We start from the raw sequence: 19,974 nt of genomic DNA, 5'->3' as shown, positions 1-19,974 counted from the left end.
CATGTCGATTGAGCAATCTGGATCCCTGCTTTTTCTTTTTTTGGAACAACTTTAGACCCATTTTTATGGGAATGCAGCCAATGAAAGAGGCAGTGACCATGATACATGGCTTTCGGAGCTGTGAGGAAGAAGGAACAACCAGATACATAAAGTTCCAGAAACAATCCTCACCAGATAAATTTAGGAGAGAATTACTAAGAGAAAAAGTGAATATTTGGGCTTGGAACTCGCATTTATTTTTAACAATGCTGGCTCTCTATACAGTTTAAGCAGTCAGTAAATGCCCAGGAGGTACACATTCTGAGATCTGATTTACTTTAAGCTGTTAGCACGGTTGCTTCATTTAATTGTTAAACTTTCAGTGAGGCTGCCCATGACAATCAACTTGGAGAATGTCAAAGGCAAAAAAGAGATTAGAGCAGAGCTTTTAAAAAGTAATCTTAGTTTAGTATTGTGAAAGAAATCACATTTGCATTACTTTGAGCCAGTTCTGATCTGGGAATATTTAATCAGAGACAAATTTGGATTTATGACAGATGCCACAACAACTTTGATGAGTTACATTTGCTCTTCCAAAAGTTAAGGTCACTGTTTTTTTTTCTTCTGAAAATGATGTTTCCAGGGATGGAATGACCAGCTGGATCCAAACTGCAGTCACACATTGGTCACAGTAGTAATACCTCTCCTGCCTGCCTACAACAGTTATTTGCCTAGATGTGTGGGATATTGGTATCACGCGTGTCACCCATTTTTTGTGCTGCTGCATTGTCTCCAAGAGGTTACTTACGTTCTGGATCACTTGTTTCCTGCTCACTCTGCTCCTTGCTCTTGTAGAATGGGAATTTTCGTGAAAAGATGAAGTTCTTTTTACGCTTGTCATTGAATGACTGTGAAGGAGAAAAGGCATGGGGCAAAAACAGGGACGTCTAATTGTTGTCACACTCATGCTGACAAAACAACTAGTTTGTAAAAGTGGAGAGAACTGTAGTGACTCAAATTGGTCCAAACCAAGTGGCTGCAAAGAATCAGCGGTGGTTGTGGTGAGGTCTGCAGGTTGAAGGCAAAGCCCCTGGAGACTGCATCGATTTGATTAGCGAGGTCTCAAATCACAACCTTCAGCTCCTCATTTGGAAACTGCCATGTTTGGCTTGTTCAGATAAAGGGCTACAGATGGCTCAGCATGATTTGAGATCAAGCCACTCATCTTTAATCATAGCAGACTGCACAGAATTAATTAACTGACTGAAAAAGAATAGGCTGTAAAGAAGAAAGTGGAAGCCTTTGATTTGCTTAGTAGGTATGTGAATTCAGCCCTGTGCCAATTAATTTTTTTTTTTTTTCTGGTACCTGCTTCTGATTTCATTGTGTTCTATCTGGCCTCTTAATCAGCAACTTCTTAAGTGTGTTTTAATGCCTTTTTTTCATAATTTTTTTAAAAAAACTTTTTTTTTTTTTTTTTAAATTTTATACATATATATTTACTCATTAGGTTCCTCTGGATATACTTTTAGTTTTATGTGATTTAGAGATGGAATTTTGCTGATATGCAGTATTTCAGTGTATGTTGAGCAACATATATTGCTTTTCCTTAAATGGGTAATTAATACGGAAGAAACAGGGGTTTTTTACATGATAAAACTTTTGACTTTATAGACAGTCACAAGGGCTCATAGCACTCTATTATGTAAAAGCAGGATATGCCTACTTGGGACATTTATTTCAGATACTAAAGGAGGAATTAGTGTCCCTATATAATCAATTGAGAGAAGCTACCATTTCCAGAGGGCACCTCGGTTGAGCTGCAGATAGTGCTTAAATGATGTGTGTTGTCCATCAGACAATGTCCTACACTGTGTCCTATACTGACCACATGCAATGCCCAGACCCAAGACTTTGCAAGGGATCATCTCCAAGAGAGCAGAGACCTTAACTCATTTAAAGGACCAATATCATGTGTTTGTCATTGCTTGAATCCAATATAACCAGTATTTGGCTTCAATTCTGAAGTTGAATATATTTAGAGTTTCAGAATATAACCTATTTTCTTACATTTTGGAAGCATAAAATGCGCTTTAGAATATGTATTTCTGAAAGATGTGAAGGTAGGTACTAAAAATCTCCATTAAAATAGTTGTCTACTTGTGTCACGAAAGTTTCATGCCACTTTTACATTTCAAGCATATTTAAAGTTCAGTAACTGAAAACAAAGGAAAAAAAATGCACATGTAGAAAAAAATGATCCATGAAAGTCTTTCAGAGTATGTAAACATTCAAAGTGAAATTAATGTGGAGGTCATGCACAAATAATCCAGACAGCATGCAATTTCAAAACAAAGCAAATATGAAAGAAAGCCAGAGGAAAAAATAAATGCACATGAAGGATAAAGTAATCTGTGGATGAAAAGAGGACTGACATGCACATTACATCACTTTAATGACCTAAAGGATATAATTAAATTAAAATGTGTTTTCTGTGATAATTTCTTTTATTTTTCCAAAGAAAGGAATGTAGCATGTTAACATTTCCCATTGTGAAAATGTTGTTTGTCACAATTCATCTGAATTTGACATAGTAATACTATAGGCATTACACTTTAAAAGGGGAAAAAAAAAAATAAAAAAAAATATATATATATACACGCAATAGCACCTCAGAAACCAAAGGAGTTTTAAAATGACAGTCACTTCATTACTAAATGCCATTTCACTTTGGAATTAAAGAGAATGTTATCAAATTGATAAATAAATATGCTGTGTTTCACAGAGATTATATGATCAATAACACTTATAAGTATTCTTCAATTTTTAACCCAACAGTCTAGATGAAAACCTTCAGAAAGTCCATTTTCACCAAAAAAGCATATATTTTTTTCAAGCTTATGCATGATCTAACAGTATATACCCAATTAGACATATAATATAGTGTTGTATACACTTTTTCTCCTTTTGCAATTTCAAGTACTGGGTTGCCTTTTTAATAAGATACTGTTCCATTTCAATCTGGACAATCAAAATCTGGCAATTCACAGCAGGTGACTATTATGTCCAACGGTGTCATTGCATTTACACCAGTAAAAAGCCTTGTTCCTAAAATAAAGCTGACTCTTAGTTTATTAATATTCATAAGCAAATATGTTTATGCATGTGTTAATATTTCTATAGTTTAATCAATGTGTATATTCATGCTAATGAGCAGATATACTATCATAGTGTAGTCAGAGGGTTTATATTTAAAATAACAAAGAAACTGTAAAATATTATAAAACACTAAAATGGGTCTAATCCTGCAAATTTATAGAAATAATTAGTCCTTGGTTTTAACTGGATAGGCTTACCCAGTTTTTATTTTCTTGTACATTATGTGCATGTTCCTTCACAAGAAACTAAAGACAGGAGCCTTGATTTTGGTTTTATATCCAATATAAATGTGATTAAACTCAGGCTGATGGTCTCCACCTTAGGGATATGAAACCTTGCAGACACCCATCAAAATGCTTCTTACAGATACAACGATATGTATCTCCAATGTATAGAGATAAGAGGGTTGGCAAAGAGAGAAGAGAGAGACTCATACAGAATGAACCCATGTTTTTATTGGATATACTGCGTTAATTCCGGATTTTGTTCTGTTGGTGGAGGAGTAGAGACCAACACTGAATACATATTTTCTTTTTTAAGAAAGGATCATGAATGTGAGGAATGGTGAAAAGGTTAAAGGGCAAAATTCAGATGTATATTTTTGAGATATTTTATTTCTATAAAATGAAAGCCTTGAGATCTGTCAAATATTCCAAAGCCAGTTTTCACAGGGGTTCCCTGTGTGGCTGGAGAGCTGTGAAATCGGATAAAATAAGAGAGAGGTGTTTGCCTGCATCTCAGCCCGATGCAAAAGTTGCATACAATTGGATTTGAAATTGTGATAGCAAGCTTAGGCTTGTTTCAACAGTATTTATGTAGGCAGAGTTTCTGAAAGTCAGTGAAAAAGTGCCTGAAAATGGATTCCTCTGTAAGTCACAATTCCTTTGCCATGAGTATTTTAAAATCTTGTAATGGAAAGTAACTGGGGCTTTTCAGTTACAGTGAGAAACCTGTACAATAGGTTACATTTATATCTCACTGACATCGGTTCAGACTCCCACTAACCTAGGAACTCGCATTAGTAGGCACTTTGTATAGACAAGGGTCTAGGACTACAAAGCAAATGAAATTTTCAAGTACTGGCTGATGACTGAACAGTGAGATCATTCCTCACGATATTTGATGAAAAAAGAGGGGGAAAAAAAATCTTTCACTGATGTCTTGAATCCCTGTTTGATACTCCTTAGGATAGACTGTCTTTTGGAGAGGTCAGAAAAAAATTGTGATGTGCACTCTTGCTTGACCAAATATCCCCAGATGTCCCCAGTTAATGTAAGTCTGGCTTACACATACCGACCTACCCTGGTTGTGACAGACATTAAGACACTCTGTGCGTTTCTTGCTCTTAAGAACTCCCTTTGATACTTTTTTGTGGCAACATAGTTTTTGTATTCTAAATGCTTTTCCCTAGGTGCAGCAGCCCTGTAGATGTTACTCATCAGTTAACAGGACAGTGGTTTTTTAAGGGAAATTTTCATGTAACATTGACTGAACAAGCCAATTTCAGAATTTGGGTTACAATGGTAAACACAAAGAAGAGCGTATCAGTAATTTGACAGTTGTACCATACTGCAATAGGCAGTTATACCACTGTTTATTTTAGGCTTCTTCTCTTTTTTTTTTTTTTTTTTTTTTATCCATACCGTTTAGTGCAGATGTGCTCTTGATAGAGGTTGTCCTCTTCACGCTTTGCAGAAGAGCCTAATATGTTGGGGAAAGATTTCTTTTGATGCCCTAAAATTTCTAAAAGCAATTAAATCTTCTAAAAGCCATTAAACTGCCAAATAAATTGGGAATGCTCTATTTTGCTGTTTCAGTCAGCCAGTGCTAATCTTCAGTAATGAGCTGGGGACCAGGGTTCAGGGGATCACCTAAGAAAAAGCTCTTCCAGAGCACTGGCTGTGAAATTCTTTTATACAGGGTGTAGACGCATTTCATTTACCACCTATTTTTAGGCAGGTTTGAGCTAAGCTTTAGCCTAATTTTTGTTACACGATTATCTGTATCAGTCTTGTTCTGAGATTGGTCTAGCAGTGCATATGAGTTCATTCATTTTGCTGCTTCTCATCTGCTATGTTTTTTTTTTTTTGATTCTTCTCCTTTAATACCTGGTTTTGGCCTAACTTAAATGAAAAAATCTCACTTAAACAGCATTCTACAAAAATCTACAAGATTTATCAGCAACATTATGTCTCTGCAATCCTTTTCTCTGTATTTAATTCACAAATTTTGGGACATTCTTTTACTCTGAACACTGACTTTAATAAAGGTTTGGGCATTCAAACACTGTTAAATCTCTACAGATCAAATCTCTCCCATCATACTGAAAAGTCTCACTGAAACCAGAAAGAAAAGTTTTGGACTGTATAACAGATACTCAGTGTCATTTCTCCTTTCAAACATATATGTCATGTCTCTGCTTTTATAGTGGGCTTTTTCACTTAGCAATTCAAAATGCATGACAAATATGAACTCACCAAAACAAACTTTTGAAGACAATCCTGTGTTAGCATATTTTCTTTATGTGAAAGGTGGTTTTGCAGTTAGCATGGCAGCATGGTCTGGTGTACATGGGTCAAACCACGCTTTGGAACCTTCTGTCTCATTTTTCCATCTGCAATACCAGGCCCAGAGCAGTGCCTGCCTTGCAGGTACAACTGTAAGCCTGGTTCTATAGTGACCATGTAGTATATTCCTTAAAACATAGATCTTTCATTCACAGTCTGACCACACAGTTATATGATGGAAAGCAACACTTGCCAACGTCTCTATGTCTTTTTATGAGATGCAGAGGAAAGGATGTCCCTATTCTGTTAAGTTCAACTTCAAATTTTCTTAGATACAGTAAGTACTTGGAAAAAAAACCCAAACCAACAAACCAAAAGCCTGGGCTACAGTCATTCCTTATTGAATTTTTGCTCCATGATTTGTTTTGATAAGTGAGAGCAAACTTTGGGTGAGAAGCTCAGATGAAGATAACTTTGCTTGCTTGGTTTTCCCATTAAGCTGCAGGGAGAATTGGATCTTGGAAATCCAAAATGAAAAAGTGCAAGCCTGATTAAAAACTCCATTCTAGCTTCTGCAGAGAAGGGTAGTGTTGTTTATTATTCATAAATATGAAATTCTAGTAATCTTTTTTTAAGGCTGACTTAGTGCCACTTGTCAGCCAGCAACTCAGTTTTAATTCCTAAGAAAACAACAGTTAAAACCAACACAAACCACCAGGGGAACAGAAAGACTAATAGACTTTCAAGAGAACATGTAAAAGCAGTATTTCCAACTCTGCAAACATGTATTTAACTTGGTGCAAGGTACAAATCACACTAAAAAGGGAGTACTCATCCGTGCTAATTTACATTGCATCACTGTCAGCAGGATTGAAATGCCAGCGTAAAAACCTTGAGTATGTGACAGCCAAGGTCATTTACAAGTATCCGAAGGTGGTACACAAAGAGGGTGAGAAAGATTAGTTCAAGCAGCAACACTGAAATTAATAGTGTGAAAATAAGAAAGGGCAAAGCTCCTTGACAGTGAAATCAATTTGGATGTAGAATAATCTGCCCCAAGGGAAGTGGAAAAGCCTAGATCATTTTTCATGTTTAAAACAAATCTGCTAATCTTAAGTATGGGGAATAACACTGCAGTGCTGGGAGAGAAGGGGGCAACGAAGGGAGAAGAGCTAAACAATAAGCCTCTCCCAGCTCTAATGTCAGTGTTTCTGGGGGGAGATGCTCACAGATGCAGCATCGCAGAGTTGTGCTGGGCCCCAGCACAGGCTTTGACCTAGCCAGGCTCACTCCAGTCATATGGGCAGCGTGAAGGTCTTCCTCTCCTTTCTCAAGGCTGTCTCTGGAGTTAGAAAGTATATCTGATGTTTGTCAATGTTGTTCCAAATCTTCCTCTACGCTTTAATTTTTTTTCCCAAAGAGTAACTTTCCCCGTTAGAGCTGATGCAGGCCATCAGCTACTGATCTCACTAATAAATCCTTGTGCACATGAACCCATCTCAGCATCCTGTGCGATAATGATGATTGAAAGAGCCTCAGAGATCAACAGTAACACTGGTGTGCACTTGCTGAAGTTTTGGAACCACTGGCCCAGACCCCCAGATCTTTCTACAGTGTACACTGTAGGACCTTTATCAATTTGATCTTCATTCCTCAGGGTTGATCAGATATTTTCTCCTCTATTTTTCTTAACTCTGATTCCTGGTTGACTGCTGGTGCTTCTTTAGATTTGCAAATGAAATTGAAGGGTTTGGTCTCCTCTATGCAACCTTTTGGATTAATCTCACTAACAAATAAAGCTGCAGAATGCGTTATCTGTGCTGTTAAAGACCCCAACTAGCTCCTCTGTGACTATTTTTTTGTGGAATCATTTAATTGTGCAATCAAGTGATGTGCACTTGGCTTGTGCAAGTGTAAACTATTACATAAAATGGACCACTGCATAAAAAGAGTAAATTGTATAAAGACCTTTATAACTCTTATTTGTGAAGTAGTAGTGGATAAGGATTTACAATACCTACATGCCTTCAAACTAACTGGAGCTGATATATTTTGAAGTGCCCTTTTCAGTTAGAGTGTTTGCACTCACAGGTGACTGGTGTAGCAGGCTGAATTACAGCAAAGATCTGGCTCAGAAGACAGTGAATCTTAGGGATATGATGTAGTCGAGAACTGTCAATGTTAGATTAAATGGTTGGACTAGGTGATCTTCAAGGTCTTTTCCAACCTAGATGATTCTGTGATTCTGTGAATCATACCAGGTTTGTGGGTTTCATTTAAAACATTGACTTATTTAGGCCTTACAGCCAAAATTATAAAAAACAAAAAGGCATGGGCAAATGAAAACAAAGTCAGTCTCTAAGAGACTGGTGTGAGGTTTGTGTAGGAGGTGAAGTTCCTACATTTTCCAGGAATGCATCTCACACTACCAGCCTCACAGACAGGATATCAAATTAGATGGACGTTGGCTTTGACCCAGGTTGGCAATTCCTCGGTCCCTACAGCCTCCCAAACATGGCCTCAAAGTGAGTCACTAAATCAATCTTAACTGAACTGCCTGAATTTAAGTGAGCCAGAAATAAAGATGTGAAATATAGAGACTGTATCATCTTGGTGAGTGTTAACGCTTAACTCCACTCTCCTGCAGCTTTGTGTGAAATCTTACTAGAAGAAAACTTTGTTCTGTTTATAATCCTTTGACAATATCTATTGCCAATACTATACATTTTTCTTTTCAACCACCTTTTTAGCAGAAGAGCCAAGTAGCTATGACATTATTTATATATACATGCAAATGTCCCACCATTTAATTCAGGCTATTAGACGACAAGTTGTAAAAATAGCAGACGTGTGAAGCTAAACTCAGCACAAATTTCTGCTGGAACAGCTTAGAAGAAAAGCAATTAACTCTCAGCTGTAAACTTTGGTATTCTACCTGTGCTAGCAAATTTCCACTGTGTTATATTTAATCTGTGACCAATTTAAACACTACACCACATATCTTTATGTCAGTGACTCCCTTAAACATCTCTTACCTAAGCGGGGATGGCACACACTTGTTGTGGGATAGAAAACACTGATACTATAGTGATTGACGTTATGGCCACTTAAGAAACAATTTTATCTTATAAATAAACTCCGCACAATTATCAGGCTGAAGAAACCGGAAAATCTACGAAAAACATGTATTTAAATTACTCATTAACTGAAGAAATGACTCCATCAATATTTTCTTTGACAAGCTGCCAATAGGCAAAAATGGTTTTTGCCATCTGAATCAAGTTCAACCCCGAAGCCTTTATTTCTCACATTTGCTACTCTATTCCATTATGCTTACAAGTTGCAGATATTTAGAATTTGTACTTCTTAATAACGTCTTTTTTTTTTTTTTTTTTAAACTGGAAAACAGACCCAAAGATCTTTTACTTCAGTACTTTTCTTAATTTGAAAGAAAAATTCTACTTGATTTTTAAAAGAAAGCTACAAAACCATATTTCTTCACTTTAGCTGAGTAAAAGCCTCAAATTTGACCTGACAGTATTTTTCACAATTTCTAGAACTCTTTAAAAAAACAGGTTCCTTAAGGCATGCCTGTTCCCTGCTAGAGTCCACACTGCTACCGTGGCATAAATTAAAACTGAAGACTCATTTTCCTTCACTTTTGACTGTGACCTAGGCCTAACAGGCATTATTATTCAATTATTGCATGTCTTTGTGGAGTGCCTCAAGCTATCTTGGAGCAGCAAGACACTATACAGTTAAATTGTCCTGGCTCTGTCCTGTTTATCATCTGAATTTCATTCGATTACTTCAGCACATGAGGGAACTAGATGCTGATGACAGCAATATTTCTAATGTACCTTGCAGAAACGTTGAGTGAAATGTGTTCAGCTCAAGGGGGACGGTCAGAGCAGCCCCATAATATGGACTCAGGGCAAAACAGTTGGGCAGCCAGCGTCCACTGCCTGGCACCAGCTCCAGCCATCGCGAAACCTGAAGACTGGACTGTGGAGGATGTGAAAATGCATGAAAGAGCAAGGGCAGCTGGACAAATGAGACCCAGCTTTCCCTCCAGCACGGGGAGAAGTTTCCTCCAACATACAAGCTGCACTGACAGGAAGGATGCTGAGATCCGATTCTTCCATGACACCCAATGCTATCCCCGCTTCTGAGGTCTTGCAGCCAACAGAGAGAAAACCAGAAGCAAGAAAGCAACAAAGTCAGATGGAAAAGAGTAATTTATTCCTCGTCCCTGTCCTGGGCAGTTTCACACCAAAGTTCTGAAGGGTATCTTCAGACCTACTACCTACTAATGCCCTGTGCCAATAAAAAACCCTTGTGCAGAACATGTCTCTGCTCAGCAATTTGCTTTTAATAATTTCTTCCAGCTTTTTTGACTTCTTAGATCTCTCTATAAGAATGACTTGGTGAGGAATTCTTGCAACATAATTTCTCATTACTTTTTTATACTTGTCATTAATTTCTATTTTATCATAGAGGAGCATTCCTGAATTATTGCTAAAGAGTAACAACTAAATTCCAATATTGCAGAAACAATGGTTTTGTAAAAGATTTTATGTCAATTAGTAATGGAGATGTAAAACCAGAAATTTTATGACATGAATGACTTACAAAGCTTATTTTAAGTTGCACACATGAAAAATCATTCTTATTCTCTGGTTACAGCAAAGCAAATTTCAATCATTCTGAGACAGGGGAGCGTACAGTAAAATACTGATTCACAACTCTTGCAAACAAATGACATGCAGAATGATTTTCTATAAAAAGCTCATTTCTGAGTAGAAGGGGGTTTTCTCGTCTGTAATTTTTTCACCTGTAGGTATACAAGCAAAGAAGTTCAGGAGCTTGCACTGTCTCCACAACCACAGCGTAATTCTTATTGACATGGCAGGAGCTATATGCGAGCTGAGCAGAGGGCTTATCCCTATGCATTTCTAAATAGCTTTGCCTAATCTAACCTAACCTATCCAGGTATGTATATTTTGCACTTGGCAAAGCAGTTCCAGAGGAGTATATTAAAAATATCTGCTAGTGCCTAGTTTATTCAATGCAAGTACTAGCACAAAGATTAGTCCAAAAGAAATGGTTGAGATGTTTAAGTTAGGCTTTTAAACTACACGGTTTAAATAAGGTCCTGTAGTTCTTAAAGTTTAGATTATCATGTCTGATCAAGATACAGCATATAAAACCTGCAAATCCTTGTCATGCCACAGCCACGTGGAGCCCTGAAGGTCCATAACCCTGCCTCACTGTGCCTTGAAATGGCTGCTAGGTTTTTGTAGAAGGTGCATCCAGTTAAGGCTCACAGAAATGGGATGCACTGCACGTAGCTTTAAACATTTACCCCGTAGGTGCCTGGGGCAGAGGTAGTGACCCCAAGCTCCCTTTACAGTCAGTGATTGATTCATCACATCTCTTTCAGACAACAGTGGCAGGTTGGTGCTCTTGACCATGACTAAAGGAACTGCTGTTCATTTTGTGATTTTTGAGGTGGAGAGAGCAAATTCATATTAAAAAAAATCAGCTACTGTTTTACAACATTTACAGAATTGTCCCAACATCATGTGTAAACAATATTTTTGCAGGAAGCCATATTTCTGGCCTTCCAGTTGTGCAGGTAAAATATTTTTTGCAGCCAAGCTAGAATATTACAACCCATCTCTGCATGTGCTCCTTAGACACTTTCCAGAAGCTTATAAATAAATGCCTAATGGAAGCATATTTTAGCTAGGAATTATCACTCCAAGCAAATTATTTTTAATATCAGTGGGTGTCCAATAATTATCTGGCACTGAGACAATAAAACATTTTTGTTTTGGGCGAATTGCAATGTGTTTGTCGGAGTGTTATTGAAGAGTCATTTTGTTTATACAGCTGAGGCCACACTGTGAACCATTCTGGATGGTAAATGTTCCTAGGAATGCTAAAATGTTGCTAGGAGTCAGATCAGATCAGAGTAGAAACCCTCTTTTTATGTTTTGAGGGCCTTGCTAGACCAAAGTTTCAATTCATATTCTAACTTTTTACTTTGGTTCATGTCTGCTATTCTTAATGTGACTGAAGCAATGTAACAGTTCTCAACAAGAAAACACCTACTGGGGCTCAGGTTAGCTTCTACTGCATTTAATGGGAAGGCTCTTTTCCTTCAGCTCATTAGAAGTACGATGTAATGGAAGTAAAAGAGAATACTCAATTCAGTTGGTACTGCAAGTGCAAGTAGCACCAAGGAATGGAAAAAGATTTATAAACTAAAATGTAATTACACAGCAAAGACTGACATTTTATTCCTAATGGTCAAAATTAATCAGAATTGTTAGTATAAACCTTACAGGAAAAACATTGTCTTCTGCAGCCTACTGCTAGCAAATGCTGTTCCAATAGTCATAAGAGGGGCAAGCTAGAATATTTTGGACCAAACTGAAGTGCTTTGATAGTCACAGAGCAAAGTAAACAGCAAGTCCGTCCTGGCTGTGCACACTCTCATCTGGGATCACATCGGTGGGCTGTGTGTCTGCAGAACAAGAGGGTTCAATAAACTCCCACAGCCCATGGTCCTTGCCAGGGCTATGCTGTCGGTTTGCCTGTGCCCTGCCTTGGCTCTTCTTGCCCATCCCACCTCACTTGCTGGCACGACTTCCTGGATTGATTTTGGACCTGAGTCACCACTAAGGACTTTTTGGGAACCACGGGGCTGTGGACAAACCTTGGTTGTTGCCACCAGACTTGCTGTTCATGCCCTAGTTGTGAGGGTGCTGTCACCCCTGGGTCCTGGCGTACCGCCCTCTCCTGCTGCTCCCTGATGCCATCAGTCCTGCATCCAGTTATTGTCCTCCAGCTGCTATCCTGGGCAACTGAGAGCTGACTGCAGCTCACTCTGCCCTCTTTAACCCAATGTCTTTTAAAACAGCAGTAAGTAGAGAAATAAAACAGCAACACTGCAGCTGCATTATTCACTGGCTTCTCCTTAAAAACTACAGTAGTGGCAGGCTAGAAAAAGCATAAAAGGGCTGGATTACACAGGCAAGTACACACAGGCAGATTGCTCCTAGGCACATTGCTCCCAGGCATATGTACCTCCAGTTCCTGAAGATTACAGCTACACAAGTCATCATTTTTGTAAGCAACGGTTGGAATATCAGTTGGAGGCCAATTTATAGCTGAGCTGAGCACTTACTCCAGTAACAGTGCTCAGATTTCTTTGAAGAATATCCCACAGGCAGCCATTCCCATTAGATAGCAACAAGAAACCAGAAAGACGGGGAAAACAGAGAAAATTTAGGCTAGATCAGTAAGGAGGGATAAATCTGACTGAGACTAAGAATAAAGAATATTTAATTGTGTGTCAGTGCCTACGCCACCTTCACTAACCCTCCTCCATATCATCCTTACGGGTAGGTGTATGCTGCTTAATTTATGTTCAACCTCTCTTCTTCTTAGTAAATCACTCCACCTGTGATCCCACACACTCTGGTGTTTGACACTTGCATTATCTTTTACTTGGCATCTGTTGCTATTTTATAATCAGCAAATTTAGAGGGGGAAAAAAAAAAGGCAGAGGCCCCTCCTTTTTTCATACACATACACATGGACAAATACACACCAGTGTGGACAGAAATGTTATTCCCAGTCCAGTGTCTCTCCTTTCACTGCCATTTTGCTGACTGGAGGGAATTCAGAAAACAAACACGATTAAGCAATTGAGTGGATTATTTTATAAGGAAAACTGAGCTGTCAATGCATGCAGTTTTTGGGGCATGTCAGAGAATCTACTCTTTCTGTCAGTGCAACGTAACCCACTGCAGAGCGTGTGTTACCAGGCTCTCCAAATCAGCAGCTAGCTCCACAAAAAAAAAATGCAGGTTTTTGAACGTGCTCGGGTTGTGGATTTTCTTCTACTTTGTCCTGGTTTTGGCTGGGACAGAGTTAATTTTTCTTCTTAGTAGCTAGAATAGTGCTGTGTGTTGGATTCAGTATGGGATTTGGTATGAGAATGCTGAATCCAAAACACTATTATTGTCCCAGTACCATCACTTTAGGAAATCCATTCATTGTGTTAAATATCTTCAGAAGGGAAGTGCAAAGAAAAGTTGGTCAAAATACAACAAATATGTGGAAAACTTTCTGATCATGGACTACATAATTATGGACTACAGAACAGTTTCTCCCTAAAAGTGGTGAAACTTTATATTTAGAAATGTTAAGCCTAGTAAAACACTGATGTTAGAAACAATCTTCAATAGGCAGAGAGAGAGGATGGATAGTCTAATGAATATTTATACTTTCTAATTTCTGAGAAGGAGGGATTCTCTGCATTGATACACCCAGATCTGCCCTGGTGAACCAGTAGCACAGACGCTATGCCTGAGACCAGACAAATAATCCAGTCTCCATATACACTGATAGAAGAAGAAATAACAACAGGCTGAAACTGCTGCAGTTTAGCCATTTCTAATGATGAGGAGAGGGAAGCACTGGAGTGGCCTGTTTTGGAAGAATATGAAATATCTGCTGTGGCAGATCTTTAAGCAGAGATTAGACAAACCTGTGATACAGGAGGAAGGTACAGAAGACACCCTCAGGGCAGGGGTTGGACTCGGAGACCACCTCAGGTTCCTTACTGACCAGATTTTCTCTGATTTGCTGACTAGACCTGAAAATAGCATGATTTTCTAGAGCACAAATTGTTTGGAAATAGGTGGGTTGGTTTCTTTTTTTTGTTTCCCAAATACTTAATAACCTGTCAAAACATGTCCTGTGTATCAAGTCCTGACAGTCACTGGATTTTGACATTTGGAGGAGAGGTGCATTGAGTATGCAGAGGGTTTTATTTACGCCACAATACAGAATTTGATATCTGTCTTTTTCCTTTTATGCCTCAGTGCAGTGTTGGTAAAATGACAATAAAGCAGGAGGATGACCTTACACTGCAGGCAGGGCTGTGCGACCTGTAAACAGAATCTGCTCATAAGAAATGTTATTAAATGCTCTCAAGCTTCTGACTGCCATAATAAATGCATTCAGAGGCTTTTGAAGGGGCAGGCTGAGTGCAACGTAGGTGAGCTGACTGGAATATGGAAAGAACTGCGGATGACAAGCTAACTGAATAGCAAAAAACCTAATGGACAGTGATGGAGCAATATGGTGTGGGTCACAGCCCAGGACCTGCACTGCTGGTGAGCAGCAGAGCTGCTGGGAGAGATTTTGGAAGGACAGGGCAGTCCCTTTTCTTGGCAGGCACCTTGTCCCCTTTTGGCACCCTGCTGAGCAGCTTCACTAGGGCAGGCACCCATCTGGCAACGCTTCTGAGTAATCACGGACTGAACACCTCCCATGCACCCTGACACAAGCATTAAAAATTGAGAGGTTGTGAGAGGCACGACATATATATCACTGGGAAGTGAAATTGGATGTTTGTCCAAAAGACAATGTTCTGGAGTCACTAGCCAAATAAGGTGTGCAATTAAAAGGTGTGTGATATAAAAAAACACCCAGTTCATTGTATAACTTAAGTTTTACCTAAGTATTATGCTTCATGATAGAGCTACTCTGGGAACAGGCAAAATCCATGAATATTAGAAAAAAGGTGAGATGTTGATAAAGGTCTTTCCAAGAGCTACAGTTTCCACTGTAAAAATCCTTTCTGAAGACAGTCAGGAAAGAGTATAAGATCTGACAGGGAGAAAAGCAAAAGAGATGCTATTTTTGTCTCCTGAAAGACTGGTTGTAATTACAACAGTTGAGAAAAAAGCAGATTACCGGCTCAACTTTTTTCTTTCTGTAATATTTCCATCATTGTTTGACACTCTTTTTGATTCAGTAAAAAATCTGAAAAGCCCTCAACCACTGTGGGTTTTAGGATTAGAAAAGGAAAGGCTGTTTTTGTTCAGCCTGAAGCCCATGATAGGGAGAATTACCAAGAGTTCAGTATGCCACTTTGGCAGATATATAACCCTGCTCACAGTTACCAACATATTCTGTTTGTTTTGGTGCAAAGGTGACCATCAGAAGATACTTGGGATATGATCTTGAGTTCAACATAGCATAAAACGTGCTTTTAAAGTTTGTGCTCACATAACTCCTGCAGCTTCCTCCAGCATAAATATCAGACATAAATTTTGGGCTGTTCTATTTTCCACTGATTATCCATAGACCAGAGGACCCCATAGACTAGACAGCAAATGCTTAGTAAATGGTAACTGTGTTATCTTCATTTACCTGTTTTGTGTTAGAAACTTTAGGGTAGCTGGTGCCCTGGAAACCCTGTCCTTTGCTGCAGTGGCATAGAGCAGCCATAGGGAACCAGAAGGGGGGGTTGCTTTGATACTCCAGCTACCTTCAGTAGATCTTTAGATTAGAAAAGCTGGTGAAGATCATTACTACAATTCTAAGAATGATGCTAGAGACAACTTGGTCAATTCAACTGAAGCACAATCTTTGCTTGGTGAAATGAAGCTGTTTCTACCAGTATTTGGATTCTTCTTATTACACAGGTGTTGGCATCTCTAACTGGTTTGGTATCTTAAAAAATGTTAATAGGACCTAGGATTCAGATGATGTCTCTGAACCCAAACAAGTACATTTCTTCTGCTCAAAATAAACAGAACATGAAAGAAAAGTAGCCCTATTGGGTTAAACCAGAGATCCAGTTAGCCCAGCAGCTTTTTCTGAAGTTGTCCAATAACAGATGTTAAAAAGAAAAAGTAGAAGAAATGTGATCCTTTGCCTTTTAAAACCTCTCTGCTTCTTTAAATCAACAATTAGTATGTACTGAGATACTAATTTCATGTTAGAATTCCTTTTTAACACAAAAAAAGTAAAAGTTGTAATTGGATCCATTGCTTGCTAACTTATCTAATTTCTTTTTAACTTTTTTTTTTTTTTTTTTTTTTTTTTTTTTTTTTTTTTTTTTTTTAATATATACAATATCCTGTAATAATGAGCATCAGAATTTAATTACGCATTGTACGGAAAGGTACTATCCATTGCCTGATTTAAACTTGAGACCAGAAGATTTCACTGGAGCTCCTTAATTGTGATTCACATTCTCTGGTTTTGTATCCATCCTGATTTTGTAGACTTTAATTTCATGAGGCATGAATTAGAGGAGTCCAATGAACTTAAAAGTGATATAAATATTCTAAATCACATTTAAAAAAAAAATGCTGAACTTATTTTTTTAGATGAGGTAAACAGACCCAAGTTTGGCTTGAAATAGAGGAACTTTTGGGCCTTTGAAAAGATTATCCTTTATCCATCCCTGCTAACGGGTTTGCCAACTGAATTACCAAGCCTTAAACACTTTTTAATTGAGAAACGAGAGCTGATCAGCTACAAATGTCTCACCATCTGTAATACTTTCTTTGTATCTTATCTCCAGATTTGGGATTAAAAATTAGGTATAAACAAATGAAAATACATAAGACTTTAAAAACCTATAGAATAACAAGGCAGTTCATATTTTAAAATCATAGCTCAAAGAAATTTTAAGCGCTATCTCATGAAACTGTTGCTTTGTCTTAAACATTGCTTCTATAGAGGAAGAAAGGAGTTGGGGCCAAGATGGTTCAGGTAAAATAGCAACAGGATAACCCTTTTACCTGCGCAACCCCCCCCAAGGATTCTCTGTATTCAGTTAAATTTTGTTTAAAAAATGCTTCCATGCATATCTGGCCAAATTTAGAAATACCCCATGAAGAGCTATTCTCCCAGTTTCATCTTTAGAGTAAATTAAGACAGTACCACTTGCCCACATGGTCATGAATGTATAAGCACAAAGGTGCAACAGGCACACAAGACCATTCCTATCTGAATTTTAGCTGGAATTTGAAACAGAAGAGTTACCCTGGGCCTACTGCAGCCCTGTTTATCTGGACTGAATTTTTTCCAGATAAAAAAAATAAAGCATGCACTGTTAGACAGCCACTTCTTTCTGAACACTGAAAGGCTAAATGGAAATACCGATCCCTAAAATGCACATACCTATACGTGTACTCCAACACCTCATTTTACATGTGGATACTTAACAGTGAACCCTTTTTCCCTTTATGCTCTTTCAAACACAATCTTACATTATCTTTTCCCAAAAAGCCTTGAAACTGTGGTTTGGGTTATTTTTTTTTTTTTTTTCAACAAAAGCAAATTTTAGCAAATACTAACAACAGAAAGTGTGCTCTCAAAAGGGTACAATGGTCTTGGTGTGTAATTATGCAATTTCCTAAACACTGAAACAAACAGTGATGTGAGTGGCTGGAAGATTAATGTTACACTGATGACAAAAATGGAAAAACAATTTGGGGAATCAAGAGGTAATTAAATTCTTGACAGACTCACTTGAATAAGGACCATTAGTTATATGAATGAATTATTCCCTGGGGCTTTGATTATATACAGGAAATAGACACTTAACAAGTGATTTCATTGGCAATATAAAACTTAGTATCGCTCAAAATAAATGGCAACATTCATTTACAGGGTTGCAGAGAGTGGTCGTTTCAAACTAAAAAATGGAGTTCTGACTCCTGAAGAAATGCAACGAGATGAATAAATCCTTTCACAATGTATTTTGTTATGTATTTTATAACAAGTTACCTGCGTGTGCAAATAATATGCAGAGGCTGAACTCTGTTTCCATGTACCTTATAAATCTGGAAAACTGGTTTCAGTCAGTGCAATTATTCTGCATTTTCATTGAACTTGGGAAGTGTTCTGTACAGCAGTAACAAGGAAGTATTTGCAAGACTGAAATATTTTTTGCTGGCATGTAGAGGCTTGGGACCCACTGTGCTTGGAGCTACATGTTCTTAACGAGAGGAACTTCTAACCCTGCTAATCTGTCTGAGTGAAAGGAGAGAATAAACTGGGATGAAGGAAGTATTATTATTCCCATTATACAGGGAAACTGAAGCAAGAAGAGATTAAGAATTTCAAACTAGGCAGAGGATCACAGCAACAGCAGAACATCAGGTCTGGAAGGGACCTGCTGAACCACTTGGTTTTGTCCCTTGCTACACCTACGTTGACTGTGTTCACGCATCACCCACTTTGGGCCCTGCCTTGTGTTTTCTGCAGGCAGACAGAACTTTTTGGTGATGGTTTCTGAAGCCCCGTCTCTTGATTTGCTCTCAGAAGCCCTCAGTTGTAAATCCCATGTATGCCAACTGGACTGTTTTCAAAAATAAATCCCTGAAAATGTAATGTCAAGTATGCACTACTGCTACAAATGCAAGCTACACTTCAGCAGAAAAATATACCTGTGGGCATTTCTCATGCTGTAACTCTTGTCAGCCAGATGTCAATGTATGGGATATTAGACATCAGGCTAGTGAGAACTGTTGGCTGTTGGGCACAATAAAGTGATGCTGCGGAGTGGTAACAGCAGGAAGGCTGCTCTGTCCCGAGAGTGCTGGTGGAAGGGAACTTGCATGTTTTGTGTTGGCTGGCCCGTTGCACCTGCTGTGAAACACACCTGTGCTCAATGTCTGTCACAACTGTCAAAGCAGAACATCTGAAATCTGAATTTTGCATCCACAACTCTAACTTTCAACCTTCTGTTTGAGATTTAACACCTTTTGATGCCAGGGAATTTACACTTCTTGCTCTATTTCATTAAACAATTATCTACCTGCATTGGTTTTAAAAATCTTTTCTTCTCTATCCATCATTTAACTAAAATTAGAGCTATCACAATGCTCTTTTCTTAGTGTCTTCCAATTAAGAGGCACTGTCAGTCAGTATTATTATAAACGGAGTATTTAATTATATCAAAGATTTTATCATACTATATTCATATTTATATTTAACTGTAGTCCAAGTCTTGGTTGCAACAATATAAATATTCCTTGTATTGCTAAAATTTGCTCTACTCTGAAATATATAAACCAATTACAAAGTGCAATTTCACTATTTACGTACCCCTTTTGCATCAATTACACCAGGTTTCGCGTTGAATTTCACCGTCTTCAAACGTGCACGCTCCTTTCTTTCAACTCTGGGGAAAAGACAAATAAAGAAACACATGTTGATTATAGCGGCATTTCGTATGATACGTTTGGTATCTGATCTCCCAAGGCCATTGGTGACTTACTACGCATAAAGTGAGTATTTAGAGCAGATTGTGCACGTTGGAAAGAGAGAGATGTCAGGTCACTTCCTCAGCCAAGCAGTAGTTTTCTGGCAAACACAGGACTGGATTCAAGAAGCCTTGGCTGTCCGACACCAGCAGACCACCTCTGCCTTCCAACACACATGGGAGTGTGGTAAAAACATATTAAGTACAGATTTACCATCTATAATTGAAGCTGTCCAAAAA

General features: G+C 38.3%; 1 protein-coding gene across 24 annotated transcripts in view; it reads right to left on the bottom strand.

Annotated features, from left to right (window-relative positions):
• The window catches only part of DLG2 (discs large MAGUK scaffold protein 2), a 1,035,190-nt gene that overhangs the window by 25,002 nt on the left and 990,214 nt on the right, over positions 1-19,974 (bottom strand). For 20 of the 24 annotated variants that reach the window (XM_026841744.1, XM_026841762.1, XM_026841819.1 and 17 more), the window contains 2 exons: positions 19,578-19,653; positions 788-887 (listed from right to left, as the gene is read on the bottom strand). In XM_026841744.1, coding sequence (XP_026697545.1) covers positions 788-887; positions 19,578-19,653 — 176 coding nt within the window. The remainder of the gene's footprint in view (positions 1-787; positions 888-19,577; positions 19,654-19,974) is intronic. The other 4 variants (XM_026841771.1, XM_026841793.1, XM_026841828.1 and 1 more) reach the window with 1 other exon arrangement.

The sequence above is a fragment of the Athene cunicularia genome, assembly GCF_003259725.1.
Source record: "Athene cunicularia isolate RWA chromosome 1 unlocalized genomic scaffold, athCun1 chr1_part1, whole genome shotgun sequence".
NCBI classification, from domain to species: domain Eukaryota; kingdom Metazoa; phylum Chordata; class Aves; order Strigiformes; family Strigidae; genus Athene; species Athene cunicularia.
Note: the sequence above shows the minus strand (reverse complement) of the source record. Positions and strands in the feature narration are given on the sequence as shown.